The sequence below is a fragment of the Erinaceus europaeus genome, chromosome 6 (genome assembly GCF_950295315.1).
Source record: "Erinaceus europaeus chromosome 6, mEriEur2.1, whole genome shotgun sequence".
In the NCBI taxonomy this organism is placed as follows: Eukaryota; Metazoa; Chordata; class Mammalia; order Eulipotyphla; family Erinaceidae; genus Erinaceus; species Erinaceus europaeus.
In genome coordinates this window covers 16875507-16903293 of record NC_080167.1, presented here as the reverse complement: position 1 = coordinate 16903293, position 27787 = coordinate 16875507, and the positions used below count along the sequence as shown (strand labels likewise).

Sequence of the window (27787 nt, the reverse complement as noted above, 5' to 3'; positions counted from 1 at the left end):
TTGGCTGGCAATAAATATTTTAATTTTTGTTCCATTTTTATGATGACAAATAATTTTCAAGTTTAATTCCTTTTTTTTTAAATACAAAGCTAAACCACAAACAGGTACCAAGACATTTCATCTCACATTTACACACTCCCCTCGGATCCTCCTCCTCCGACTTGCTGACCACTGAGCAGGCAAATGTGGGGGTTTGGGGGGGAGACTTTCTTAGGTAGCACCGTGGTGTGGCGGGGTCGGGGGGGATGGGGAAAGAGGGCACTGTGTTGAGGACCGCCTCTCATACCTGTCTATTCACATTTACCTGGGAACAGGGGGCTGGAGACCCCAGGACTATAGGTTAACAAACTAGGAGTGAGGATGGGTCCCCCTTTAGGAGGGAGGAGCAACTCACTCCTGCCATCACAGGCAGGTGAGAACTTGACCCTTAGCCCTGACCCCTGGGCTGCTGGCCCTGCCTGTTTCATTTCACACCCCACACCTATTCCCAGTGCACTGGGGTAGGTGCCTTTCCTTGAAGCTATGAAGGGGGTCCTATATCCCTTCAATTTGTGGCTGCATCTTCAAAGGAAGGACACCAGGCAGCTGGACAAACAGCTCTGACTGCAGGCCTGCAATCTTCAACCCAAGGGAATGGGCAGGGTGGAGTGGGGTAGATCAGTAATTTCTGGTCCCGCTACAAAACTTTATTTTTGATTAGAATAGAGTACCATCTCAAATCTCTTCTACAAAAAGCCAAAAAGAGAAAAAAGGAAAAAGAAAAAAGACCAAAACCAACCAAAGGGGAAAAACAAAAAAAAACACAGCCATTCACTTCAAGTCCTATGTACATGTAAATTGTTTTTTTTTTTTTTCTTTTTTGATTTTTTATTATCTTTTAAAATAAACTCAGTGTTCACATTTCTATAAAGAACTAACCCAGTTTTGGGAAACCCTGCCCTGAGGGGGGCAGGTGAACAATGATTTTTTCTGATTCCTGCCCTGATGCTTCCGGTGCCCGGATTTGGCAGCCGTGGAAGAGGAACTCGAGGCTGGGCCCATGCTCCAAGGCCCCTGGGCCAGTAAGCTTTCGAGAAAGCAGAGGGGAAGACTAACTTACTGAGAAACCTTTTTAAAAAATATTCATATACTTCAATGTGCGCCTGTCGAGAAACATTAAGAAAACAAGAGCTTGTGAGTATCCCATCCAGGCCACAGGGGAGGCAGCGGCACCCACCTGGAGGGACCTCGGGTACGGGGTGGGGGCAGAGTCCTGGCTCGTCAGTGGCAGGCAGGAGAATCGCCCCACTTCCTAGTTCATGTTTGACTCTTTCCTCTAAAACCTGTGCCGAGTCTTTGACTGCATGCACGGGAAGCACAAACTTTCAACTTGTATGCAAAAAAGGTACAAAAACAACTAGAATATAAAAGTTTTGGTAATATAAGGCCATCTGTTCAAGTCCACCTTGGAAACCTGTAACAGATATTTAAATACTACAGTGAAAAGGCATCTTAATATACTTTTTAAAAACATCTGGAGTAATCTGCTAAGATTAGGTGTGTAAAAAAAAAAAGTCAATTCCCTTTGAGGGCACTTAGTCCATTGCGGAGGGAGGGGGGGCGGCGGGGGGTTAATGCTTCAGCCAAGGGTAAGCTTCGATGGAAGCCCTGCTGCGGTCCCCATAGTCGTACAGGAGCTCCTCCCCAGCCTTGATGTCACGGGAGGCGATGAGGATGAGGTGAGGCACGCCATCGATGTCGTGCAGTTTGGTTTGGCAGTTCCCACATTTGCTGTGATTGATGAGTCTACCCAGACGGTTTGTCTCTCTGGTTGCGTCCACACTGGGGGGGTGGGGGGAGGGTGACAGGATTATAGTGATGAGGCTTTTGAACCAGATCAGGGTCAGACTGCCTCTCAACTGGGGCAGGGAGATCAATTTATAGGGTGTATCATGTGAGTCCAAAACAGAATGTCTCTCTGGTTACAGAGAAATGGGGTAGGGTACCTGAGCCAGGGGGCTGGCATTCAGGAATGCGGGGTGTGGAGAGACCTGTGAGGAAACTATGGGGGGCTTGCATAATGGATAAATAAATAAAAATCAACTGTGCCCATGCTGGGGGAGGCTGTGTGTCGGTGGGTGTGTCTCTCTTTGTGCAAAAAGTAGCGAGGACACACTGTACTTCCCACTCAATTTTGCTGGGAACCTACAATTGTTGTGATAAACAGTGTGGGAGACAGGAGACAGTTCACCTAGCAGAGCACACGCCTGCCAAATGTGAGGCCCTGGGCCTGAGCCCAGCACTATAAGGAGCTTCAAGGCTGATACCAGGAGCACCTCTGCAGGTGGGGGACCAGTGAGTGTTCTGTTTCCCCTCTATCACTCTGTCTTCTCTTTCAAAGAAAATAAACAGAAGGGTGGGGCTAGATAGCATAGTGGTTATGTGAAGAGACTCTCATGCCTGAGGCTCTGAAGTCCCAGGTTCAATCCCCCACACCACCGTAAACCAGAGCTGAGCTGTGCTCTGGTGTAAAAAGAAAAGAAAAAGAAAGAAAAGAAACGGAGAAGTTGGACCATGGTGGCCCCTCAACAATAGTGTTGTGGAAGCCTGAGACCTGGAGTTGATTTCCCAGTGCTGATTTCCCAGTCCCTGTCCCCACCACATTGAAGGAAGCTTCAGGGCTGCAGTATCTTTCTATCTATAAAAAAATAATAGAAGGGAGTGGGGTGACAGTGCAGCGGGTTAAGCACAGGTGGCGCAAAGCGCAAGGACCGGCGTAAGGATCCCGGTTCAAGCCCCCGGCTCCCCACCTGCAGGGGGGTCAACTTCACAGGCAGTGAAGCAGGGTCTGCAGGTGTCTATCTTTATCTCTCCCCCTCTGTCTTCCCCTCCTCTCTCCATTTCTGTGTCCTATCCAATGACTACAACAATAACTACGACAATGAAGCAACATGGGCAAGAAAAGAGAATATTTTTTAAAACAATAAAGTTATTAAAAATAATAATAAAAACATAAAAATGAAAATTGGGCCAGGGAGGTAGCATAGTGGTACCACACATGCATGATATATGTGTGTGTGTGTGTGTGTGTGTGTGTGTGTGTGAGCGAGATCTCAAAAAGTCAACTATAGGAGTCACTGGTTCCAGAGCTGATCTGGCCAAGTGTCCTGAGAGGCGCCAGGAGAACTAAACAAGTTTTCATGTGAGGGCAGGGGGTCGACAGGGTAAAATGGTTATACAAAGAGACTCTCAACCTGAGGCTCCAAAATTCCCAGCCTCAATCCCCTGCACCACCATAAGCAAGAGCTGAGCAGTGCTCTGGTTAAAAAAAAAAAAAAAAAAAAAGGGAGTAGGGTGGTAGCATAGCAGGTTAAGTGCACGTGGTGCAAAGCACAAGGACCAAGGTAAGGATACCGGTTCAAGTCCCCAGCTCCCCACCTATAGGGGAGTCACTTCACAGGTGGTAAAGCAGGTCTGCAGGTATCTCTTTCTCTCTCCATCTTCCCCTCCTCTCTCAATTTCTCTCTGTCCTATCCAACAATGATGACAGCAAAAACAACAACAATAATAACTACAATAAACAAGGGCAACAAAAGGGAATAAATAAATAAAAATTGGGAGTCAGGTGGTAGCGCAGCAGATTAAGTGCAGGTGGCGCAAAGCCCCTGGCTCCACCTGCAGGGGAGTTGCTTCACAGGCAGTGAAGTAGGTCTGCAGGTGTCTATCTTTCTCTCCCCCCTCTCTCTGTCTTCCCTACCTCTCTCCATTTCTCTCTGTCCTATCCAACAATGACACATCAACAATAATAACTACAACAACAATAAAAAAAAACAACAAGGGCAACAAAAAGGGAAAATAATTAAAAAATTAAATAAATAATTAAAAAAAAAAAAGTCACAAGTTTCCACGTGACGTGACTAGACCACACTGCCTCTCTGATGGGCTGGCACCCATTCAGACCTCCACTCCCAGATATTAAGAAATAGGGAGGGGTAGAGCAGCAGTAGAGCCTGAAAGAAAAAAAAAAGGAGCAGGAGCAACAGAAAGAAGCAGAATGTTCTTCTTCCTCTGTGGCCCTCGATCCCTCAGCCTGTCCCCTCGGTCCAGATGGGGAAGCCCAAAGTGAAAGTTCAGGGAACTTACCAGTAGGTTTTGCTCAGATACTGAAAATAGTACATGTAGCAGCCTGTTGAGGGGTCTTGTGCATACAGAGCCTCACGCTTCTTGGCGTCTGTGATCTCAATAAGGTCCCCATGGTATTCTACTACAAACTCTCCCCGGGAGAACTGCTTGGTGGCAATCACACCCCTGCCTTTGCCATCGATGAGGTCAATCTGTTGGCGGGTGACAAGAGAGGGTCTGTTTATAATGGCAACAGATGCCACCATGCAAGCCAGTTTTCTGGGTGCATGGAGCTTGCACTGTACCATAGTCTTTCAACAGCTTCACAGGTGTATGTCATAGAATCCATTCATTTTGTGTACAATACAGCACACTGTGTAAACACCACCATAATACATCATTCCAAAAGTTCTCTTGTGCCTTTAGAAAAATACTATTACTTTGGTCCTCTTAAGAGACTTGCTCTCATGATAACAGGGTGATTTTTTTTTTTTTTTAAATTGCCACCAGGGTTATTGCCAGGGCTCAGTGACAGTACTAGAAATCTACTGTTCATGTGGACATTTTTTTTCCTTTCTTTTTTTCTTCTCTCTACTATACTTGATAGGACACAGAGAAATTGAAAGGGCGGGGGAGATAAAAAGGGAGATAGACACCTGTATACCTACTTGGTACTCATGAAGGTGGGGAGCGGGAGCACAAACCCCGGTCCTTGCGAGTGGTAATATAAATGAGTGCCCCACCACCGGCCCCCAGGGGCATATTTTAAAAATGTGTGAAATGGAGTGAGAGGCAGAATCCCATCCAAGGCTGCACATTTAAAAAGTGCTGGGGTGGGAATAGTTAACATAATAGTTATACAAAGTGACTCTCATGTCTGAAACTCCAATCTCCTACACCATTATAAGCCAGAGCTGAGCAGTGCTCTTGTGTAAAAAAAGAAAAAAAGGAAAGAAAGGAAGTGGTGTAGAGTCTCAGAAGTGCACAACTGGCCACTTTTGGGATAGAACAGTCGGACCAAGGGTTCTGGGTTCTTCCTTCACACACTCCACAAGGAGCTGGACATCTGTTCCAATCCCTCCACCACATGGTAGGTGGTAACAGGAGCTTTCTCATCCATGAACTGTAACTCAGACCCTCAAGGTCAGCACTTCTGGGGCTTATGTCCCTTGTAGCCAAGTGTGTTTGGAATAAAGTGAGAAAAGCAAATTTCTTACAAAAGAAAAAAAAGATTTATTAATTTACGAGAGAGAGCCAGACCATCTTTCTGGTACATGCAAAGCCAGGGATATGGGTGTGTGTGTATGTGTGTGCCACACCTGGCTGAGTGCACACATCACCATGTGCCAGGCTGGTGCACCAGTCCCAACCTGTGTATGTGGGAGGCGGGGCGCGGGCTTCATAAGCTGTGAAGCGGGTCTGCAGGCATCTTTCTTTCTCCTCCTGTCTCTCCCTCCCTTTTCAATTTCTCTCTGTTCTATCAAATACAATGGGGGTGGGGAGGAGAAAATGGCCACTGGGAGCTGTGTCAGCACTGAGTCTCAGCAAGAATGCTGGTGGCAATAAAAATAAATAAATAAATAAATAAATAAACAGGGACGGAACTCAGGACTTCATGTCTGCAAGTTCAATGCCATGCCTTATCCACTATGCCACCTCCCAGGTCTCAAGAAAAGCAAGTTTCCCCAGACACTAATCTAAATATAAGAAGCTAGATATAACAACTATAATTCTGATTCCATTTAGTGAAATGTTCGAAAACTGGCAAATCCAGAGACAAAAAGTAGAGCAGCACCAGCCAAGGGACATGGTTGGGGGAGGGGGAGAGGAAATGACTGCTAATAGGCTTGGGGTTTCCACTCAGGAGGGTGAAAATTTCTAGAATTGGTTGGGCATGATGGTTGCACAGCCCTGTGAACTTAGTCACTGAAGTGTACACTTGGAAATAGTTACAACAGCAAAATCTGAATATTATGTACTTCCCCACAAGTTGAAAAAAAACCTTCCTCATGGTAGGGCAGCACTTCACAATACAAAGCCCTTTATGGTTTAGTCCTTGGCCTCTCAACAATCTAGCAGTCTAGCTTGGCACAGCGACTACCAAAAGGTTAAAGTGGCATGACAAGACCAGGCCAACCCCTGTTAGCCCTTACCTTCATTCCTTCTTCCTTCCCACTTTCAATCAATTCATCTATTCTTTTTCTTTCTTCAGACTGAAGAAGGGAAAAAAAAAAAAAAACAGGAAGTACATCAGTATTCTCTCTTTTTAAATATTTTATTTTTTAATTTCTTTATTGGATAGAGACTGAGAGAAATTGAGAGGGAAGAGAGAAGAGAACGTCAGAGGGAGTGGGCGGTAGCACGGCGGGCTAAGCGCACGTGGCACCAAAATGCAAGGACCAAACCAAACTAAGGATCCCGGCTAGAGCCCCGGCTCCCCACCTGCAGGGCAGTCGCTTCACAGGCGGTGAAGCAGGTCTGCAGGTGTCTGTCTTTCTCTCCCCCTCTCTTGTCTTCCCCTCTTCTCTCCATTTCTCTGTCCTATCCAACAACGATGACGACAGCAATAACACAACAGTAATAACTACAACAATAAAACAAGGGCAACAAAAGGGAATACATAAATAATATTTAAAAAAAGACAGAGGAAGGCAGAAAGACGACTACAACACTGCTTCACCTCTGTTGAATCTTTCCCCCTGCAGGTGGAGACTAGGGGCTTGAACCTAGGCTCTTGTGCACTGTAGGTAGATGCGCGCTCTAATGTGTGGGCCACCATCACCTGGCCCAAGTGCATCAGTGTTCTCATTCAGGATCCATTTGAGGTACCCCACCCTCTGGACCACACCCAGAAGAACACTCCCAGTTGGCCTCATCCCTTTCTCATCAGCACAAGGGCACGGCTAGACAAGAAGGGTGACATACATAGTCATAGGTAGGCAGAGGTGGGTTAAGAATCCTGGTGGTGGGCGGGGGGAGATAGCATAATGGTTATGCAAACAGACTCTCATGCCTGAGGCTCCTGAGTCCCAGGTTCAATCCCCCGCACCACCATAAGCCAGAGCTGAGCAGTGCTCTGGTGTTTCTCTGTCTTTCTCTGCATCTATCTCAAAAATAAAATAAATAAATAAAACATTTAAAAAAAAAAAAAGAATCCTGGTGGTGGGAGTCGGGCTGTAGTGCAGCGGGTTAAGCGCAGGTGGCACAAAGCACAAGGACCGGCATAAGGATCCCGGTTCGAGCCCCTGGCTCCCCACCTACAGGGGAGTAGCTTCACAGGCGGTGAAGCAGGTCTGCAGGTGTTTATCTTTCTCTCCCCCTGTCTTCCCCTCCTCTCTCCATTTCTCTCTGTCCTATCCAACAACAACAACAACAACAACAATAATAACTACAACAATAAAACAACGGCAACAAAAGGGAATAAATAAATAAAATATTTAAAAAAAAACAAGGGCAACAAAAGGGAATAAATAAATAAAATAAATGTTAAAAAAAAAAAAAAAAAGAATCCTGGTGGTAGCCAGCGGGTTAAGCACACGTGCAAGGACCAGGACTGCCGTAAGGATCCCGTTCAGAGTCCCTGGCTCCCCACCTGCAGGAGAGTGGCTTCACAGGTGGTAAAGCAGGTCTGCAGGTGTCTTTCTCTCTCCTTCTGTCTTCCACTCCTCTCTCGATTTCTCTCTGACCTATTCAACAACAATGACATCAATAATAACTACAACAATAAAACAACAAGGGCTACAAAAGGGAATAAATGAATATTAAAAAAAAAAATCCATAGGGTGGGAGTCGTGCGATAGCGCAGTGGGTTATGCGCAGGTGGCGTAAGCGCTAAGTGCATGGACCAACTAAGGATCCTGGTTCGAGCGCTTAACCCACTGCACTACCGCTGGACTCCCAAAATCCCATTTCTTTTATTATTATTATTATTATTTATTTATTTATTCCCTTTTGTTGCCCTTGCTTTTTTATTATTGTAGTTATTATTGTTGTTACTGATGTCATTGTTGGATAAAACAGAGAGAAATGGAGAGAGGAGGGGAAGACAGAGAGGGGGAAAGAAAGACAGACACCTGCAGACCTGCTTCATTGCCTCTGAAGTGACTCCCCTGAAGGTGGGGGGCCAGGGGCTCGAACCGGGATCCTTACACCAGTCCTTGTGCTTTACACCACCTGTACTCAACCCACTGCGCTACAGCCCAACTCCCCCAAAACCCCATTTCTAAGGAACCTCACTCCTCCAAGTAACTCTCACCACCAGAGATTAAGGCAGCCGTATCTTATCCATGCTTTCAGACTAGTTTTATTACATTAACATTCAAATGCTGTCCAAAATTCTCTAATGACTCCATGCTAAAATGCAAGCTCATGATCACAGAGGCCTGATCTTATTTTTAATGGAACCTTCAAGCCTAGAACAGTGCCTGCCTGGCACCTGGTTAAACTGAGCAGCAGCCCCACCACAGTACAGTGGGGTGTGTCCAGCAGACTGTGATCTTGGGAGACTGGGCTGGACACTTGGGGATTTTCCTGCTGGGACGGAGTGGGGCTGAAAAACAGGATCTGGCTAGGTGCCCAGCACAGAGGCAGTGTTTCTGTTTCAGCCTGAAAAGCAGGGTTTCTGGCCATGCCAAGCACAGCTTGAGACTCAATACATCCACAAGAGACTCCTGTCTGGCAGCCTATGGGGTACCCTGAGGCAGGTTAGGGCCTGCAAACAGGAAAGAAGGACAGTCAGCAGCCTGCTGGCTCATCAGGTCTGGGACCGACTGAGGATGATGATGCCAGGATGTGGCCAAAGGCTTGGTCCCTGCCCAGAGCCGGCAGTGACCCCACCCACAGCCAGCCCCCCCCCCCCCAACCAAGCAAGTAGGGTCAGGGGATATCTCTCCAAAGATCAGTTTCCACAACATCTCCTCCCTTTTTTTCCTTTTAAAGAATGTTTTACTTATTTATCTAATGAAAGAGAGCCCAGCTTTGGCTTATGGTATTTCTGGGGATTGAACCTGAGACTTCATAGCCTTAGGCCTGCTAGTCTTTTGTATAACCACTATGTTGTCCCCCCCAGTCCAAGTTTCTACCCTCTTGCACTGACCCAGGACCTCCCCCAGCTGGGCCTGCTTGTTCTGCAGATTCAGTGAGGTACCCAAGGTTTTCATTTCAGATTCAGCCAGACCGCCCACACCCTTTTCTGCCTGTCTGTCTGGGAGCAGCCAGCTCAGGACTGACCTCACCCCTCAGGAGGACCAGCCGCAGGATACTGGTTTCATGTGTGCAGACAGGAGCCGTTACCTGTGGTAATTCGGAACTGTCCTAGCAGCTAGCTCCGGTGAGTGAGCTTGGGGAGCAAATGTCTGTCCCTTAACTCCCCTCCCTGCTACAGCCCTGTAGCCCACTCCACTGCAGCGTCAGCCCTCCACACAGAAAAGACCATGTTTTATATTCAAAAGGCCAACCTTGCACACCTCCTGCAGCCCCCAGGGTCCTGGTGTGGGCTGGAAGGCACCAGGCTCCAAGGCTGGCACGGCCACCCTCTGCAGTGGCGTCAGCAGGAGTGACCCAGCACAGCCCCAACTGCAGGCAAGCGTTTACTCACAGCTTGCTCTTGGCCCAGAGACACTGTCTTTATAGAAGAAAGCCAAAGCTTCTCCCTGAGGGGTAGCAGATACCCCCTTTTTTGCTTTGTTTTTTTTCAAATGAAGCCACGTTAAATAAAAAATAATAATAAATAAATAAAAGAACTCCCTGGGAACACTGCATCTGCAACAAATACCACAGAAATCTTAGGGCTGAAATGTCAAAGTCTTGGGTTCCCCACCTCCATGTGAGTGAGCCCATCCTAAGCACTATGTCCCCAGCCTGGAGTGACCCGAACAAACAGAATGGGAGGGTGGCACCAAGGCCCTATGCCCACTTCCCTTCTCAGCCAGGCAGTAACCACACCTCACTGCATCAAATATTCATCACCGCAGTGCTCTGCAGACTCGGAGGGCAGGGCTGCACAGCCTCACGCCTCCTGCTCTGTTCTTCACAAGCTCTAGGAGGGGCACCCTAGGTAGTGACAAGTGCAGGAAGCAACAATAGTCATTGTGTGCCAGGCACATCCAGAGTGTTCATAATCACTTTCAAATCTCTTTTTTACAAACAGGGAAACCAAGGCACAAAGCAGCGAGTTAACTGGCCCAAATTGACACATCTATAAATGCTCTTAACCTTCGTTAGCTTGAGAACTAGATTTGGGAACTCCCAAACATCAGAGAAACAAGCCTCTGAACTACACACAACCTTCCCAGAGGTCCCTGATCCCAACCAAGCAGCCATGGAAACACCACCTCTGTGAAAAGGCCTCACTTCCCACACCACATGTATTAGGCTGCTTGAGACACCAAACTCCTTGAGAGAGCCAGACTGACAGAAACCCCAAGACAAAGACCACCCGCAATGGCACAATGGCATGAAGAAAGCATGGTAGCGCCCCCAGGCCCCGCTCCAGCTCTCCAGGCCACCCTGCCTGTACCTGCAGCTCAGCCTTGCTCTTCCTTGAGCTCCTCCGAACGGGGTAGAACTCTGTGAGCTTGCGGTTCTGCTGCGTTTTTCCTTGAGTCCTGGGGGGAAGGAAAGAGGAGGAAACAACTCTTAGCATGGAAACCACACCTGGAGGCAGCTCCTTGGAAACCATGTCCATCAACCCTTAGTCTCCCAAGTGCACCTGCCAGAGGTGCCTCAGAGGCGTCCTACTCCAGGGGACTCTTAGGAGACCTGAAGATCTGGACTCACTCCAGGCAGACATGGTGACAAACAGCAGTGTCACTGGTGGTGACTCATGGCCTCTGAGTTTAATGTGACACTGACGATCACTAAGCAGAGCCAACAGCATGGGTGGAGGGGGCATCTGGGGCACTTACTTTTTCCGAGGGGCCTGCTTGCCCTTGGTCGGCTTTTTCAGGATTTGCTTGGTGGCAACTGCGTTGGGAGAATCACAAGCCGAGGCTGGAGTTTTTGGAGGTTCTGCTGCTTCAGATTTTTGGTTTGGAAAAGGTGCCAGGGGGCCTCTCCTGGCGTCTTTGAGCTTCTGTTCCTCAGACTTCATGGTGCTTCGTAGTGCATTCCCAGTGTTCTTCTTCTCTGAAGGCAGAGGGTAGACAACGGCAGAGGTTTATTCTGGGCTCTCAGTCTCCCAATTTCTATACTGTCAGCTGTGTCTAAGAAGCTCTGAGGGGAGAGAGGCTCATGGGCACATCAAGGAGCAGTCCCGTTGCCGGTCAATCCCAGTGTCCACCAGTGGCCATTGTGGGCGGAGTGCCTGGCTTGACTCCCTCCCAGACACCTGGCACAATGTTTGGGCAACAGGCTCTGAGCTAAAGCACCACAGATGACAATACTGGCCCCAGCACCCAATCAATAGCTTTCAGGAATTGGGCTGCAGAAAGACCTCACAAAAAATTCCAGATTCCTCAAGAATGAGCCAACAGCAATGGGCAGGAGTAAGACAGCTAAGCCTCTTTCCCACGAGCTGTCCAGTCAGTTGCATGTCATACTTTTATAAAGTGCAGTTCTGTGGGCCAGGAGGTGGCGTAGTGGGTAAAGCAGTTTACAAGCACGAGGTCCTGAGTTTGATCCCCAGCAGTACCTATGTTGCCTTGATCTTCTGGCTCTCTCAATTAGTAAATACATAAATAAATCTTCCCCCACCACCATCATCTTCTTTAAAAAAAAAAAAAAAAAACACTTCCAGCCAAGTTCAAACCTGATGTCCCATGGGTCTCAGCATGGTGGCCCCTGCATTAGCCAGCATGTCACAAGGGTGCTAAAAGTAGCTGGTTTCCATAGCATGTATGCGGTTCCTGGGTTAAATTCCAGCACTGAATCTACCAGAGTAATTCTCTGGCTTATTGCTCTCATGCCTTCTCTCTGCCTCATGTGAAACTGGCATATCTAATAAATAAAATAAATCTAAAACCAAAAAAAAATTTTTTTTGGTTAATTAGAGAGTTGAGAGGAGAGAGAACCCATCACTCTGGCACAAACGATGTCAGGGATCTAAGGACCTCATACTTGAAGAGCTCAATGGTTTATCTTTTGTGCTACCTCTCAAATGTCCAAAAAAAAAGGCTTACTTTTAAAAATACATACATTGCTGGTAGGAATGTAAAATGGCACAGTGACTCTGGAAACAAGCTTAGCAGTTTTTCACATAGCTAAACATAGAGTTAGCATATTACCCAGCAATTCCATTGAGGTATCAATTAGGAAAACCTCAATGGGCTGGGGAGATAGAATAAATAAGGGAGTCGGGCGGTAGCGTAGTGGGTTAAGGACCGTGGTTTGGGCCCCTGGCTCCCCACCTGCAGGAGAGTCGCTTCATAGGTGGTAAAACAGGTCTGCAGGTGTCTGTCTCCACCTCTGTCTTCCCCTCCTCTCTCAATGTCTCTCTGTCTTATCTAACAACGACGACATCAATAACAACAATAACTACAACAACAATAAAAAACAAAGGCAACAAAAGATAAAATAAACATTAAAAAAATGTTTTAAAAAGTTTAAAAAAAAAGACAATTTAAAATATGTCTACATGAAAACCTATATACATGAAGGTTTGTAGCAATATATTCATAATAATCAAAAGGTGAAGACCGCCCCATTATCTCAACTGATTAACAGGTAAATAAAATCTTGGAGAGCCACATGACAGAGTATTATTCACCCACAGAAAGGAACTAAGTACTGATTCATGCTACACATGTATAAACACTGAAGACATTATGCGGTATGAGAAGCCAAGCTACATGTGAGATGATTCCAATCACATAAAATGTCCAAAATCGGTAAACCCAGAGACAGAAAGATTAGTATTTGTCAGGAAAGGAGGGAAGAGTGAGATGAAAGAGATTGAAATAAGGATGTTTTTTTTTTTCTTTTTTTTTTTTTTGGGGGGGGTTGTGATGAAAATGTTCTGGAATTGTTTGCACATTTTTGAATATACTAACAAACACTAAGTTGTAGGATTTAAAAAGCTGAACTTTGGGGCCAGGAGGTGGTACACTCTGTAGAGCACGTATTACAGTGCACAAGGACCCAAGTTTAAGCCCTGGTCTCCACCTGCAGATGTGAAAAAGCTCACAAGTGGTTAAACTTTCTGCCTTTCTACCTTCCCCTCCCACTGGATTTCTCTCTCTATCCAAAGTAAATAAATAAAAGAATATAAAAAGTGAACTTTGTATAATTTTTATCAGAGTAAATGAAACAAAAGCAAACAAAAAAAAATCAAAAACCATCCAGATCAATCTCATTTTCTTAAAGGTGCCCTTCTTGAACAGGGGACACAGCATGACAGTTATGTAAAAACTCTCAGGACTGAGGATCCAAAGCCCCCCCCCAAAAAAAGCCACAGCTGAGCAATGTTCTAGGGAAAATACAAACAAAAAACATCTTTTCCCCCCTATATATTTTTAAAGATAGAAACAGAGAAGCAACAAAGAGAGAGTGAAATAGACCCTAACACCAGAGCTTCTTTCAGTTTAAAGAAGGCCAGGCTCGAACCTGCGTCATGCCATATGGCAAAGCAGTACACCATCCAAGTGAGCTGTTTCTTGAATGGAACCTGAGAGAGCTGAGGCTAGGACAGCCCCACCCCCACCCCCAGGAGTGTATGGTGCCCGTTAACACTACTGCCATGCCAGTGTGCATCAAGGCAGGAAAAAAAAAAACTGGCAATCAGAGACGACAGCCTGACCCACAGGGTCCCACCAAAGTATGGCCTCAAGTTCTAGTCATTGCCCTTTAGTGACTCAGGAATCAAATGCTAGTGTGGAGGTCAGCAAGATAGCTTACCTGAAGAGTATGTCTGCTTTGTTATATATGTGGCCCAGATTCCAGCCTGGAAGGAGCTTTGATGCTGTGGTATCTTTCCCCTCTCTCCCTGTCTCTGTCTCTCTAACTGAAGATAGAGCCCCAGTGATGACAACAGCAGAAGCTGGCCTCAAAACCATGTCATCATTGAGGACAATTTCCTTTTTTTTTTTTTTTTTTGCCTCCAAGGTTATTGCTGGGCCTCGGTGCCCGCACTACAAATCCACTGCTCCTGGAGGCCATTTTTCCATTTTCTTGCCCTTGTTCTTATCATTATTATTGTCATTGCTGCTGCTGCTGTTGTTGGCTAAGACAGAGAGAAATAGAGGAAGAAGGGAAGACAGAGAGGGGGAGAAAAAGACAGACACCTGCAGACCTGTTTCACAGCACGTAAAGTGGCCCCCCCTGCAGGTGGGGAGCTGGGGGCTCAAACTGGGACCCTTACACCGGTCCTTGCACTTTGCATCATGTGTGCTTAACCCACTGTGCTACCGCCCAACCCCAACAATTTCCATTTTGCTCGCCACTAAAAAGGGCCCCTTTCCCAGTGCCCATGTGGCAGGTACAGCAGACCACAGGCTACAGCAGTGAGGGCAGGGCTCCCCCACCCCACCCCACCCACGAACAGTTCAGTGGAGAACAGTTGGTGACATGAATCACTTTGAAGCCCTTCCGCACCCAGGCTTTCATTGATAATAAGCTCCAGACCAGCTATTTAAGGGAATCAAGGCTCATAAAAAGGTTAACAACAGGCCTCAGCCTCCTCCTCGTTGGTGACAGAGCTGGAATTAAAATTCACTTGTAGAAACAAGTGGTGTCATACATATCACAGTGAACAAAGACCCGGGTTTCAAGCCCTCAGTCCAACTGCAGGAAAAGACGCTTCATGAGCAGTGAAGCAATGCTGCAAGTGTCTCTTTCTCTCTCTCTCTTCCCTTTCAATTTCTGCATCTATCAAAAAAAAAAAAAACCTGAAGACTGAATAAAATCACTTTGGGGTGGGGGGAATAAGCCAAAGGCTGGCTCCCAGCACTGGGTTTCACATCTGCCTCAAAGGCTGGGCTGAACTGTCACTTATAGCACTTTCAGTTCATGGATACAAAACTTCCTTGTATGGAGCTGCTGGGAGCCAGAGTTCTGCTTCTTTAAGTTTTAATTAGAAGGGGACATGGTAAAATGGGGGAAAGCTTGGGCTCTCCACTTGCAGCTTTAAAAGGTAATATTTGGATTAAAACAAGCCTTCTAAGAGGTTTCAGGTGGCTTTGAGGGCCAGGCTGAATTTTCAGTCACTGCATATTTTTCATGTTCAATATCTTAACTCAATCTCATGGCAAAGCATGTGGCTGCAGAGAACACTCACATTTGAGTGGAGAGAAATTTATTAGAAAGGAGGTTAAGGCCAGCTCATAAAAGGGAAGGAAGTCAACTCACACAATTAGGGCTGCAAGTGCCTGGTTGGTACAACCTAGGCTCATAAGTGCTGTACTTTCAACACCTGTAAGCCTATCGCCACAGGTCAGGTGCATTATTTTTGCAACGTGGCGTGGCAAGGCAATGCAGCTTGAAGGTCATGCTAACTCTCAGGAAATGAGGGAGAACCTGTTCCACCCACATCCCGCAGCCCTAGCTAGCCGCTCCTTCTCAGCAGCAAAGCAGGTAATGTCTCAAGCCTTTCCGACCTGTGTTTGGAAAGGCTGGACATAATTTCTTTTTTGTGTGGCACCAGAAGACAACCCCCATAGCCTTATGTTATGGGATGACACTAGCCCAGGCCCACTTGCTCACTTTCATCATTTTTTTTTTTTTTTTTTAGAGAGTGAGATAAAAGGCTTATCAGCACCACTCCACCATCCATGGAGCTTCCCCAGGGCCTCATAAGAGGCACACTTTACAGGATGAACTATCTCCCAGCCCCAACTTTCTTTTTAAAAATTTTATTACCTTTATTTGATAGAGAAAGCCAGATATCGAGAGGGAAGGGGGGAGAGAGAGAAAGAGACAGAGAGACACCTACAACCCTGTTTCACCCCTCAAGCTTTACCCATGCAGGTGGGGACTGGGGGCTTGAACTCAGTTCCTTGCACACTGTAATGTGCACTCAACCAGGTGTGCCACTATCCAGCTTTTCAACATATGCATTGTCACTGCAGACAGGGCTCCGCCCCCACAAGCAGCTAAGGTCAGAACAGGGCCCTCCCAGAGGCTCACCTTGTTTCCTGTAGATCCCAGTTAATGGCTTCCCCTGGCATTTGATTTCGTGATGTGCAACTGAGTTCTCTTCCTGAAGGGGGGAACGCATTCCAGAGCATTTGTTCGGACTCATGTAGGTATAGATCTTTGACTGTCCGGTAAACACATTCTCCTAAAACGACAAATGCACATTCTGAAAGACGCTTGACCATGACAATTCCACAGCATGTAGCAGAGAAGGGGCGATCAGAATCTGAAACGAAGGGGCGATCAGAATCCGAAACGAAACAAAACAACAACAACAAAGAAAAAAAAAAAACAGACGGTATCATCACTTCCAAGCTGGGATGCCAGCCCCAGCAGGGCAGTGGAAGGCTGAGAACGCCCCAGGTCCTCCAAGTCTGTATTCCCAGCACACAAGTGGCCTCTACCTCCTGCCCACTAAGGGCACATATGGCCAGCAAAGAGAACCAGCTGTAGGTAAAGGTTTAATCAGCAAGGAGACAACCTACCGGCAGCAGGGAGGTCACAATGACCCAGAATTTGGGGAGCTGGTCCGTGTGCTAGAGCACACTCCCCTGACAGGGCTGCAGAGACTGCAGCATAGACAGATGCCAGGAGGCACCTGCTTAAGACCTTGTTGGTCCGCAGGTCAGCCAGTGAGACTTGCCATTTAAGGCTTGAACCTTCCGTGTGCCCAAGCCCGGCCCCTCTCAAATCCGATGCAGCCCAGCAGCCTCCCGGGACTGGACTGCGATTGGGGGAATTCTCTGAGCCACTGGGGGTGGGGTGGAGAGCTAATGAAAGCAGGGCCTCGGGCCAGCACCCTGAGGGCGGCCACTCCATTGCAAACTGCATGCTGGCTGCTGGCGTGAACGGGTGGGTGGGCAGGCCGGTTGGGCGGGACAGGTCAGCACTGGTGTCTCTCTGGGTGTGGGGCTACCCCGAGACAGCGAACCCCCTGACCTCTCCCAGGGACCCGGGCAGGCCCCGTACCCCCGGGGAAGGCGGCCACCTCCGGGGCAGCTGGGTCTCGGGGAGTGCAAATGCCATGAAGGCACAAACTTTTCCGAGGTCAAACAGCGCCGGGGTCATGGCGGAGAGGGAGGGCGCAGCCGCCACTCCCAGGCGGCAGGCAGCAAAGGAAGCCGCCCTGGGGCGCCCCGCCCGCGCCCCCGCCCCGGGCTGCGGGCCCCCGGTGCGCCCACGTGCTCGCGGCCCTCGGGGCGCGCAGAGCAAGAGCGGGGAGGGTGGCTGCTTACCCCGTCGGTGCGGGGCCTCCCCGGGCCCCTCCGCTCCACCATCTCCGGGCCCGGGGCCGTCGCTGCCACCGCCGCCGCCGCCGCCGCCGCCTCCACCGCGCGGGGCTTGGACATCTTCCGGCCTGGAGAGGGGGACCCGGGGGAAGCGGGGGAGGGGGCGCTCAGGGCGCGGCGGGGCGGGGAGCGGGGCCGCCCGGCCCGGGCGCCGCAGCCATGTTCCATGGGCCCGGCGCTGCTGGGTCGCCCGCGCCGCCGGGAGGCAGGGGCCGGCCGGCAGGGCCGAGCCGGAGCCCACGATGTCCTCCCGCCGCCCGGCCGCGGGGCCCCGCGCGCCGCCCGCCCTCCCCGCGGCCAGGCCCGACACACCCACCTGCAGCCCGGCCAGGCCCATGGCGGCGCGCCCCGCGCCCTCGCCGCCACCGCGGCCCGGCCACCACCGCTGTCGCTGCCGCTGCTGTTGCTGCTGCCGCCGCCACCAGCGCCGCCGCGGCGCCCCGGGGAAAGGCCGGCGGCGCCCCACGGCGCCCCCTTCCCCCATGGCCTGCGCGGCCCCGCCGGCCCGGCACCGACCGCCGCAGGGAGAAGGGAGGGAGGCGCTGGCGGCGCGTCCTCCGCCGCCCGCCGCCGCCGCCCACCGTCCGGCGCCCGGCCCGGGGAGGGGGCTGGCAGGGGCGGCGCTGCGAGGCTCCAGCCGGGCGAGGGCGGGCCGCGCCGCCGCGACGAATCCCGGCTCGGGCGCGCCCCCTCGCGCGCGGCTTCCGCCACTGGGGCAGCGAGGGGCGGGGACTCGAGGGTGACAGCCCGGCTCGCAGCCGCTTCGCTGGCTCTGGGGTTCTGGGAGAGCAGACGGTGCCAGGAGCCAACAGCCGCCGGGGTCGCGCCCGGCTGTGCTCTCGAATCCTCCCTCGAGAAGGACTTTCTCCTGCCCGCAAGGACCGGTGACTGGGGTGGGGGGCAGTGACCTCCCGTTTAAAGTGGAGCTCAGAGGAGGTGCGGGGACTTGCCCAAGGCAGGTGTCATCCCCTAAAAGCACCCAGGGCTGGGTGCTTCTCTAGCCTTCCCAAGCCTCACAACGGCCCTATGAAGGTAACCACCACTATTCTCTGTCTCACACATAGGGAACCTGAGGCTCAAAGTGAGCAGCTTAGCTAAGTTGTCAGAATGGACTTCCAGACCTCTGGGCCTGCACTCTCCATCTTGGTTTCAGATGAATAAATTAAGATTCGGAGAGAAAATGGTATTGCTGAAGACTTTAGCAAGTCACCTGGGCTCCAGGAGAGAATGAATGGCCTAGGTAGACAGCCAGGAATTGTCACTCTGGGCCACTCTGCAGTAGCAAGCAGGGTATGTGGATTCAGGTCAATGAGTCCCTGTGCGTTGACTGGTCGGTCCATACTCCCAGTCTGCCTCTCTCTTTCCCTAGTAAGGTGTGTCTCTGGGAAGCAATTACAGAAGCCAGACCTTCTACCTTCTGCAACCCTCAACGACCCTGGGTCCAAGCTCCCAGAGGGCTAGAGAATGGGAAAGCTATCATGGGAGGGGGTGGGTTATGGGGATTGGGTGGTGGGAATTGTGTGGAGTTGTACCCCTCCTACCTTATGTTTTTGTTCATTATTCCTTTCTTAAATAAAAAATTAAAAATTAAAAAAAAAAATTGAGTCCCTGTGCTTGGTGAAAGCAACCGAAGCTAGCCAGGACCCTGGAACATCCAGGCCAAGTCACTAAGTGTAGGCCTCCTGTCCTTCCTCAGGAATAAAAACCAAGAACTTTGGGGGTCGGGTGGTGGCGCAGTGGGTTAAGCGCACGTGGCGCAAAGCGCAGGGACCGCCGTAAGGATCCCGGTTCGAGCCCCCGGCTCCCCATCTGCAGGGGAGTCGTTTCACGGGCGGTGAAGCAGGTCTGCAGGTGTCTATCTTTCTCTCCCCCTCTCTCTCTGTCTTCCCCTCTTCTCTCCATTTCTCTCTGTCCTATCCAACAACAAAGCAACGTCAACAATGGCAATAATAACGGCAACGAGGCTGCAACAACTAGGGCAACAAAAAGGGGGAAAAATGGCCTCCAGGAGCGGTGGATTCATGGTGCAGGCACCGAGCCCAGCAATAACCCTGGAGGGGGAAAAAAAAAAAAAAAGAACTTTGAGTGGCTGGAGAGGTAGCTCCTCCAGTGCAAGAAGCTTTGGGGTTAATTGGCAGCGTCACATGAAATAGAGCCTCTTTGAATAAATAAAAAATGGGAGATGAGCAGTGACACACCCAGTAGAGTGCCATTATCATGTGCAAAGACCACGGTTCAAAACCCAAGTCCCCACTTGCAGGAAGCAAGTTTCATGAACGGTAAAGCATTACTGTAGGTCTCTCTTTCTCTCCCTATCTTCCCCTTCCCTTTCAGTTTCTCTATCAAAGAGCTCCAGTGGCGCAATCGGTTAGCGCGCGGTACTTATACAGTTTCTCTATCAAATGTAAGAAAAATAAACTTCAAATGAATGAATGAATAAATAGTGGCAGGGGCTGGGCAGTGGTGCACCCAGTTGAGTGCACATAGTGCGATGTATAAGGACCCTTGCAAGGAACAGGGCTGAAGCAGGTCGGCATGTGTTTATCTTTAACTTTCCCTCGCTATTTCCCATCCTCTCAGATCGAATTCTCTATCACACAGAATAAAATCAAGAAAATAAAAATGGCCACCAGGAGTGGTGGATCGGTGGATTTGTATGCTGGCACTGAGCCCCAGGATAAGAAAAAGGATAAGAAATGTAAGGCAGGGGCCAGGTAGCGGTGCACCTAGCTAAGTGCTCTCTGTCTCTCTCCCGCACCCCATTCAATTTCCAATTTCTCTCTGTTTCTACCCAATAATAAATAAAAATATTTAAAAGAAGAAAAAAAAAAAAAGAGGGGCCGGGCAGTGGCGCACCTGGCTAAGCACTCACATTGCAGTATGCAAGGGCCCAGGTTCAAGCCTCTGGTCCCCACCTACAGGGGGAAAGCTTCACAAGTGGTGAAGCAGGGCCGCAGGTGTCTGTCTCTTTCCCTCTCTATCTCCCCCCTTTCGATTTCTGTCTCTATACAATAATAAATAAATAAAAGGTTTTAAAAAAGAAATGTAAGGCAATAATAATGATAAATAGGGGCCAGGTGGTGGCATACTTGGTTAAGTTCATGTTATCATGTGCAAGGACCGGGGTCCAAGCCCCAGGTCCTCATCTACAGTGAAGCTTCATGAATGATGGACCAGTGCTACAGGTATCTCTCTCTATCCTCTCTTCTCCCTCTCTATTTCTGTTTCTATGCAATAAATATTTTAAAATAAAAACAGAACAACACAAAACCATGAACTGTTGAATATTGTAATCTACTCAGAGCACCTTCCAACATCCATAGATAAATAAATGGCTGTCACTTTTTAAGTAGCTGCCTCCCCTTTAGAAGAGATAAGACAGTGGGGTTAAGTAACAAGCCAGCACTCACAACTGTGTCCCACAAATCAGCTCATGCTTTAGTGTCACTCAGGGAAAACAACACTGATTGACACTCAGACTTAATCCTTTGCATCAACACTGGTTACACATGAGGCCAGAGAATTTTGGCGTTTGTAGTAGAACTGACTTTGACTCCCAGCTTCACAAATAACAGCATAACACGCTAGTTCTCATGTGTGTATGATATATATTACCCAGGATCTCAGAAATAGAATTCAGGGAGTCAGGCAGTGGCGCAGTGGGTTAAGCGCATGTGGCGCAGAGCACAAGGACCAGTGTAAGGATCCTGGTTCAAACCCCCAGCTCCCCACCTGCATGGCTGTTGCTTCACAATGGGTGAAGCAGGTCTGCAGGTGTCTATCTTTTTCTCCCCCTCTGTCTTCCCCTCCTCTCTCTATTTCTCTGTCCTATCTAGCAACGAAGACATCAATAACAACAATAATAACTACAACAACAATAAAAAAAATAGAATTCAGCAGCAATGATACTAATTACTAACACTTATTTACTGCTTTACATTCCAGGCCCTGTAATAATACATTTTTTAAATATAGCCTTCCAACAATTACTGGGAAGGTATTACTCCTGTTCCACAGATGTAGCAGCTAAGATTCAGAGAAAATAAGTCTTTGCACTTGCTTAAGTTTGCATGACTAAGGAAGTGATATAGTTAGGCTCTGAGTCTAGTTCTATTCTGTGAGGTCACGTTACCATAAAGAATCTATACTGTAGGGCCGGAGATAGTTGAGCTGGGTAGTGTGCTACTCTGCCATGTGCTAGACTCAGTTCAAGCCTGGCCCCCATCACACTGAAGGAAGCTTTTAGTCTTGTCTCGGTCTCTCTCTCTCTCTCTCTCTCTCCTAGCCTTCTGTCTCTATCAAAAAAGAAAAAAGTATACTGTGGCCTGCGAGGTGATATAGTGGATAAGGTGTTGGACCCTTATCTATGAGGTCCTGAGTTTAATCCTTAGCATCATATTTGCCAGAATGATGCTCTGCTTCTCTCTCACTTACTAATAAGAAAAGTAAATAAAACTATATTTAAAAAATAACATATGCTGCTTCCCTCAACTCACAGTCAAAAGTACCAGCTCAGTCATTCAACAAATATTTACTGAGTGCCCACTCTGTTCCAGGCCCTGTGCTAAGGATACAACAGTCTACAGAAACACAGGCAGATTTCTAGGGATCCAATAGTGATGGCTGTATTACAGATTGGACCCTAGTGTTAATGGAGAGGGTGGAGGTAGGGGGAGTAGTGAAGATAATATATACACATTTTAAACGTTCTTGGGGGAGCCACTCTAGATGCTGAGGGGTATAAATGGTGGTAGTAAAAATGGAAAGAGGATAAGCAATTAGGAAGTCATTTGACAACCACAATAAAGATGGAGAAAAGTAGATGAACTGATCCTGTTCAGGCAAATATACACAGGCACAGTGATAAATATTTACATGACTGTCAAATGTTAAAACCAGAAAGGAGCTGCCTGGTAGCAGAACATTTGGTTCTGCTGCAACCCAGCAGGACTCTCAAAGTGAACTCCAAATTTGGAATAAAGAACAGCAACTAAGAGTCTGATGAGCTGGGGAGATAGCAATGATTCTGCAAAAAAGACTTTCATGCCTGAGGCTCGGAAGTCTCAAAATTCAATCCCCAGAACCACCATAAGCTTGAGCTGAGCAGTGTTCTGGTTAAAGATAAATACATAATAATAAATAAAATGTATTTAAAATCAATAAACACAAAATTAAAAACAAAAATAATGAAATAAAAACAGTGTGGGCCAGCAAAATAGTTCAGCTGGACAGTGCACTGTTTTGCTGTGTATGTGACTCAGGTTAGAGCCCGGCCCCTGCCACACTGAAGGAAGACGCTTCATGCTGTGGCGTTTCAATCGCACTGCCTCTCTGCCTTCTTCTTCTAGCGTTTGCCACTGCCTCTCTACCTCAAATACATAACTAAATATTACATGGAGAAGAAGAAAAGTTTAACCCCACTGTAGTGACTTGGTATTTATCATACTAAACGCCTGCCTAGCTTTATAGTTTGCAAGTGTAGTGAATAATGAAGGCTAAGACGGAAATAAATGCTAATTTGGGCATCAAATGGGATAGTCAGAACCACTAACCAATAAATGACAAAGGTGATTAGAGTGTAGTAGACAATAGCCTTTCCTCAGGTACCAGCGAAGATACAGCATGGCCAGAAATCTGGACACTGACTTAGTAAAACTCAACTGAGATAATAAGGTACCAGGCCTTGACCAGTAAGTACTGTTTGTCCATGTTAACAGTGGGGTGGGCAGAGGGATAGAGAATGGGAAAGCTATCGGGGGAGGGGGTGGGATATGGAGATTGGGCGGTGGGAATTGTGTACCCCTCCTACCCTATGGTTTTGTTAATTAATCCTTTCTTTAATAAAAAAAATTTAAAGAAAAAAAAAAAAGAGTGGGGTGGGGGAGAGGGTATGATAGCATAATGGTTATGCAAAGAGACTCTCATGCCTGAGGTTCCAAAGTCCCAGGTTCAATCCCCCACACCACCATAAACCAGAGCTGATCAGTGCTCTGATTAAAAAAAAAAAAAAGTGTAAGCATTGCAAATACAGAGCAGTTAAATTAGTTCCCTCCCCTCCATGAATCAAATAAAACAAGTCATTATTTTGGTATGCATAATTACTGAACAAGTTTTTTTTTTTCTTCCTTGTTTGTTTACTTCTGAATGGAGCCCAGGTCCTAATATATGTGGGAAATACCTGCCATGAAATAGGTAGTTTAAATTATTTTGTTCTAGGGCTGAGGAAATAGCACAGTGGTTATGCAAAAAGACTTTCATGCCTGAGGTGCCCCAGGTTCAATCCCTGGCACCACTGTAAACCAGAGCTGAGCAGTCCTCCGGTAGAATAAGTTAAATGAAAATAAAGATTAGTGGTCTCGGAGGTGGTGCAGTGGCTAAGGCACTAGACTCTCAAGCATGAGGTCCCGAGTTCAATCCCCGGCAGCACATGTACCAGAGTGATGTCTGGTTCTTTCTCTCTCTTTCTCATGAGTAAATAAGTAAATAAAATCTTTAGGGGAGAGAGAATATAGGTCCAAGAAGGATGACAGAGGACCTAGTGGGGGCTGTATTATATGCAAAACTGAGAAATGTTACATATGTACAAACTACTGTATTTACAGTTGAATATAAACATTAATTCCCCAATAAAGAAATTTTTTATAAAAAATAATTATTAAAAAATAAATAAATAAAATTTAATTATTAAAAAATAAATTAATTAAAAGAAAGGAATGGATATTGGAGGTCTTTAAAAAAGAAAAGAAAGATTAACTTGCCCCAATTGAGAAAACAAAACCAGGAAATGTGTTTTAGGAACACTTGTCCGATAAATTAGACACAATTGAGTGTACTTTTAGATTCTTTAAAATTCTCTTAAGAGATGACCAACAATTTGTTTGCCTTTATATGTTAACTCTATTTTCAGCTACTAGCTTTCGGATGCTAGCAGGATGCCAAACAAACTTCCCTGGACAGACAACCCCATGAATATGTCCTGGAGCTCCACTTTCCCCAGAGCCCCACCCTACTAGGGAAAGAGAGAGACAGGTTGGGAGTATGGATCGACCTTTCAAGGCCCACGTTCAGCCGGGAGGCAATTACAGAAGGCAGACCTTCCACCTTGTGCATTCCACAACGACTTGGATCCATACTCCCAGAGGGTTGAAGAATAGGAAAGCTGGGAGTCCGGCTGTAACGCACCCGGTTAAGCGCACGTGGCGCAAAGCGCAAGAATGGGCTTAAGGATCACGGTTTGAGCCCGGGCTCTGCACAGCACAGGGGAGCCGCTCCACAGGGGTGAAGCAGGTCTGCAGGTGTGTCTATCTTTCCCCCCTCTGTCTTCCCCTCCTCTCTCCATTTCTCTGTCATATCCAACAACGACAACAATAATAACTACAACAATAAAACAACATTGGTAACAAAAGGGAATAAAATAAATATTTAAAAAAAAGAATAGGAACGCTATCAGAGGAGGGGGTAGGATACAGAGTTCAGGTGGTGGGAATTGTGTGGAGTTGTACCCCTCTTATCCTATGGTTTTGTCAATGTTTCCTTTTTATAAATAAATAAATTCTCTGAAAAGACAATAAATAGTGGTGAGAAATTCTCTGAAGAAGGGCATTCATTTCATTTTCTTTGTGGATTGGATTATTAAAGTCTTTTTTAATTTATTGTTTTAAATATTTATTTATTTATTTATTTATGAGAGGGCTAGGAGGAGAAAGGACCCAAACATCACTCTGGTACTTGTGCTGCCAGGTATGGAACTCAGGACCTCATGCTTGACAGTCCAATCCTTTATCCACTGTGCCACCTCCCAGATCATGATTATGAAATTCTTTTTATTATTCATAGTAGATAGAAATTGAGAAGGGAGGGCGTTAGTGAGGGAAAGAGACAGAGAGACACCTGCAGCTCTACTTCACCACTTGTGAAGCTTTCCCCCTGCAGGTCCGGGGACCAGGGGCTTGAACCCAGGTCCTTGAGCCCTATAAGTTGTGCACTTAGCCAGGTGCGCCACCACCTGGCCCCCTATGAAATTCTTTAATTTAATCTGAAATTCATTTGTTTCTTTCTTAGTCAAAATCTGGGTAATTCTTGTCCCAAAACACCCTAAAGGGATTCTGGGAAAGTAAATGATGTAAGGCCTGGAAACAAAGGGGCCCTAAATGGTCCCTGAGGTGTCCCAGTGGAAAAAGTGCACGGCTCTAACGCATGAGGTCCTGTGTTCAATCCCTGGCAGCACACGTAACAGAGTGATATCTGGTCTTTCTCTCGCCTTCTCATTAATAAACAAATATCTAAAAAGCGTGAGGCCCCCAAATACCTAGGAATTTATTGCTGCTCCAGAGAGGGGGGGAAAAAAGATTTAAGGAAAATTCTTACTAGCATTTCGTGCTTTGAAAAAGATAGGTAAAAACCCCAACCTTTTTTTTTTTTTTTTTTTTTAACCAGAGAACTGCTCAGCTCTGGTTTATGTTGGTGCAGGGGGCTGAACCTGGTACTTCGGAAGCGCAGGCATGAGAGTCTCTTTGCATAACCATTATGCTATCTAGCCCCCGCCCCTAACTTTTTTTTAAAGACTAGTTTCTACTGATTCAACACGCTCAAGTTTTTTGCACGCTGGAGACAGGCCGGCTGGCGGTGACCAGCGAGATCACCTTGCCGCATTAAACGTGGGTCTGCGAGTCCTGACCGCCAACTCTGCGCGGAGGTCAGGGGGTCCTGCAGGCCCAGCCCAGCTGCCCCCCCGCCCGGCCTCAGGAGCCCCGAGCAGCTCGGGGAAGGTGCAGGGGGACCCGGCGAACCTCCGCGCGCGCGGGCGGGGCCGGGTGCTGACTCGGGCCGAGGGGGGCGGGGAGCGGGCGCCCACCGCGGAGTCCACGCTCGCCGGCCCGGAGGCTGCGGATCCTCCTTCTCCGGCCGCGGTCGAGCCCCGCAGCGGGCGCAGCCTCTCGCTCCCGCTTCTTTGTATCGATCACAAGCATTTCCCCGAGGGGAGCCTGCACGCCCGCCTCCCGGGAGCCCTGGCAGAAGGATCCAGCGCTTCTGGAGAAGCCGGGCAGCGGGCGCCTCTCCCGGGAGAAGGGGAAACACAGGCGCAACCGCGGGAGGGGCTGCGGGAAGGTGTGGGGTGGGTGCGCCCGGGCGGAGAAAGGTGCTGCAGACCCTCCCTTCCCCACCCCCTATCCGGTCCCGGGGTTCGGTCCCCGCAGCCCCCGGGAACACGGCGTCCCCCGGAGCCACCCCGACCCCCACCAGGTGCGCCGCTCCCTCTTGCTGGCAACCCCGGCGCTGACCGCCTGGGCAAATACCTCTCGCCATGATCCGGCTCTGTCACCGCCTTAGATCTCCCGGGAAACGGAGCTTTCAAAAAAAGTTGCAACAACTGTAGCCAACTGCTCCGCAGAGCTACGGCTGCTGTGCTCATTGGCTGAAATGGCTGCCTGTCGGTCGGCTGCCTGTTCTGATAGGTTGAGATAGCAGAGGGCCCGCCCCTCTCCCCGCCTTCCTGACGGGGGCGGGGCCAGCGGCCACACTTTCTACAAACGCTTTCAGGACAGGTCGGGGCGAAGGAGGTGGGAGGGGGTTTAAATTTTACCGTCTCCCCGCGCTGATTGGCTGCGGCCCAGAGACACCCACGACGCCATAGGCAGGTCCCCAACTCCTCCCTATATCCGCGGCTGTTCAGTCCTGCGGTTGACAGACCGGACTGCAAGGGGGATCCCATTTGAGACTTCCGGTTTTTCTCTCCTAGGAGTGACCGGAACCTGCCCTTTGACCCCCTCAACTCCCTTTTCTGACCTGGAGTGCCTAGTTGATCCCCAGTAGTATTTTTATGTTTGTTTGTTTTAAATATTTATTTATTTATTCGCTTTTGTTGCCCTTGTTTTATTGTTGTAGTTATTGTTCTTGTTGTTATTGATGTCGTTGTTAGGTAGGACAGAGAGAAATGGAGGGAGAGGAGACAGAGGGGGACAGACAGACACCTGCAGATCTGCTTCACCTCCTGTGAAGCGACTCCCCTGCAGATGGGGAGCCGGGGGCTCGAACCGGGACCTTTATGCTGGTCCTTGCGCTTTGCACCACGTGCGCTTAATCCGCTGCACTACCCAACAACTCCCGTTTGTTTGTTTTTAAAGATTTATTTATTTATTAGAAAGATAGGAGAGACTAAGCCAGACATCACTCTGGTACTTGTGCTGCCAGGGATTGAACTCTGGACCTCATGCTTGAGAGTCTAACACTTTACCCATTGCGCCACCTCCTGGACCATTGTTTTTATAACCTTTTTTTTTTTTTTTTTGCCTCCAAGGTTATCGCTGGGACTCAGTGCCTGCACTAAGAAT

The 27787-nt window shown here is 48.3% G+C and overlaps 1 protein-coding gene across 4 annotated transcripts; it reads right to left on the bottom strand.

Moving 5' to 3' along the window:
- On the bottom strand, nucleotides 1-26808 carry KMT5A (lysine methyltransferase 5A). 4 transcript variants are annotated; one of them, XM_007539784.3, is made up of 8 exons: nucleotides 26753-26808; nucleotides 17403-17524; nucleotides 16159-16312; nucleotides 11007-11226; nucleotides 10619-10706; nucleotides 6255-6314; nucleotides 4123-4313; nucleotides 1-1821 (listed from the first exon to the last, which is right to left on the bottom strand). In XM_007539784.3, the coding sequence occupies exons 1-8, from the start codon at nucleotides 26760-26762 to the stop codon at nucleotides 1611-1613; spliced, it is 1056 nt and encodes a 351-aa protein (XP_007539846.1). In that variant the 5' UTR covers nucleotides 26763-26808; the 3' UTR covers nucleotides 1-1610. The 4 variants fall into 4 exon arrangements, with proteins under 4 accessions (XP_007539846.1, XP_060049204.1, XP_060049203.1 ...); XM_060193221.1 differs by lacking the exon at nucleotides 26753-26808 and adding an exon at nucleotides 17773-18359; XM_060193220.1 differs by lacking the exons at nucleotides 17403-17524; nucleotides 26753-26808 and adding an exon at nucleotides 17773-18067.
- Between the last annotated feature and the right edge of the window lie 979 nt (nucleotides 26809-27787).

What these genes read in the sequence shown, in the direction of transcription:
- KMT5A (XM_060193220.1), bottom strand. Translation starts at nt 17,940, where the DNA reads ATGGGGGAAGGGGGCGCCGTGGGGCGCCGCCGGCCTTTCCCCGGGGCG. An exon ending in TGGGCCTGGCCGGGCTGCAG is followed by an intron (nt 16,313 to 17,772) that starts GTGGGTGTGTCG and finishes TTGTCGTTTTAG; the next exon opens with GAGAATGTGTTTACCGGACA. An exon ending in GGAAGGAAGAAGGAATGAAG is followed by an intron (nt 4,314 to 6,254) that starts GTAAGGGCTAAC and finishes ACCCGCCAACAG; the next exon opens with ATTGACCTCATCGATGGCAA.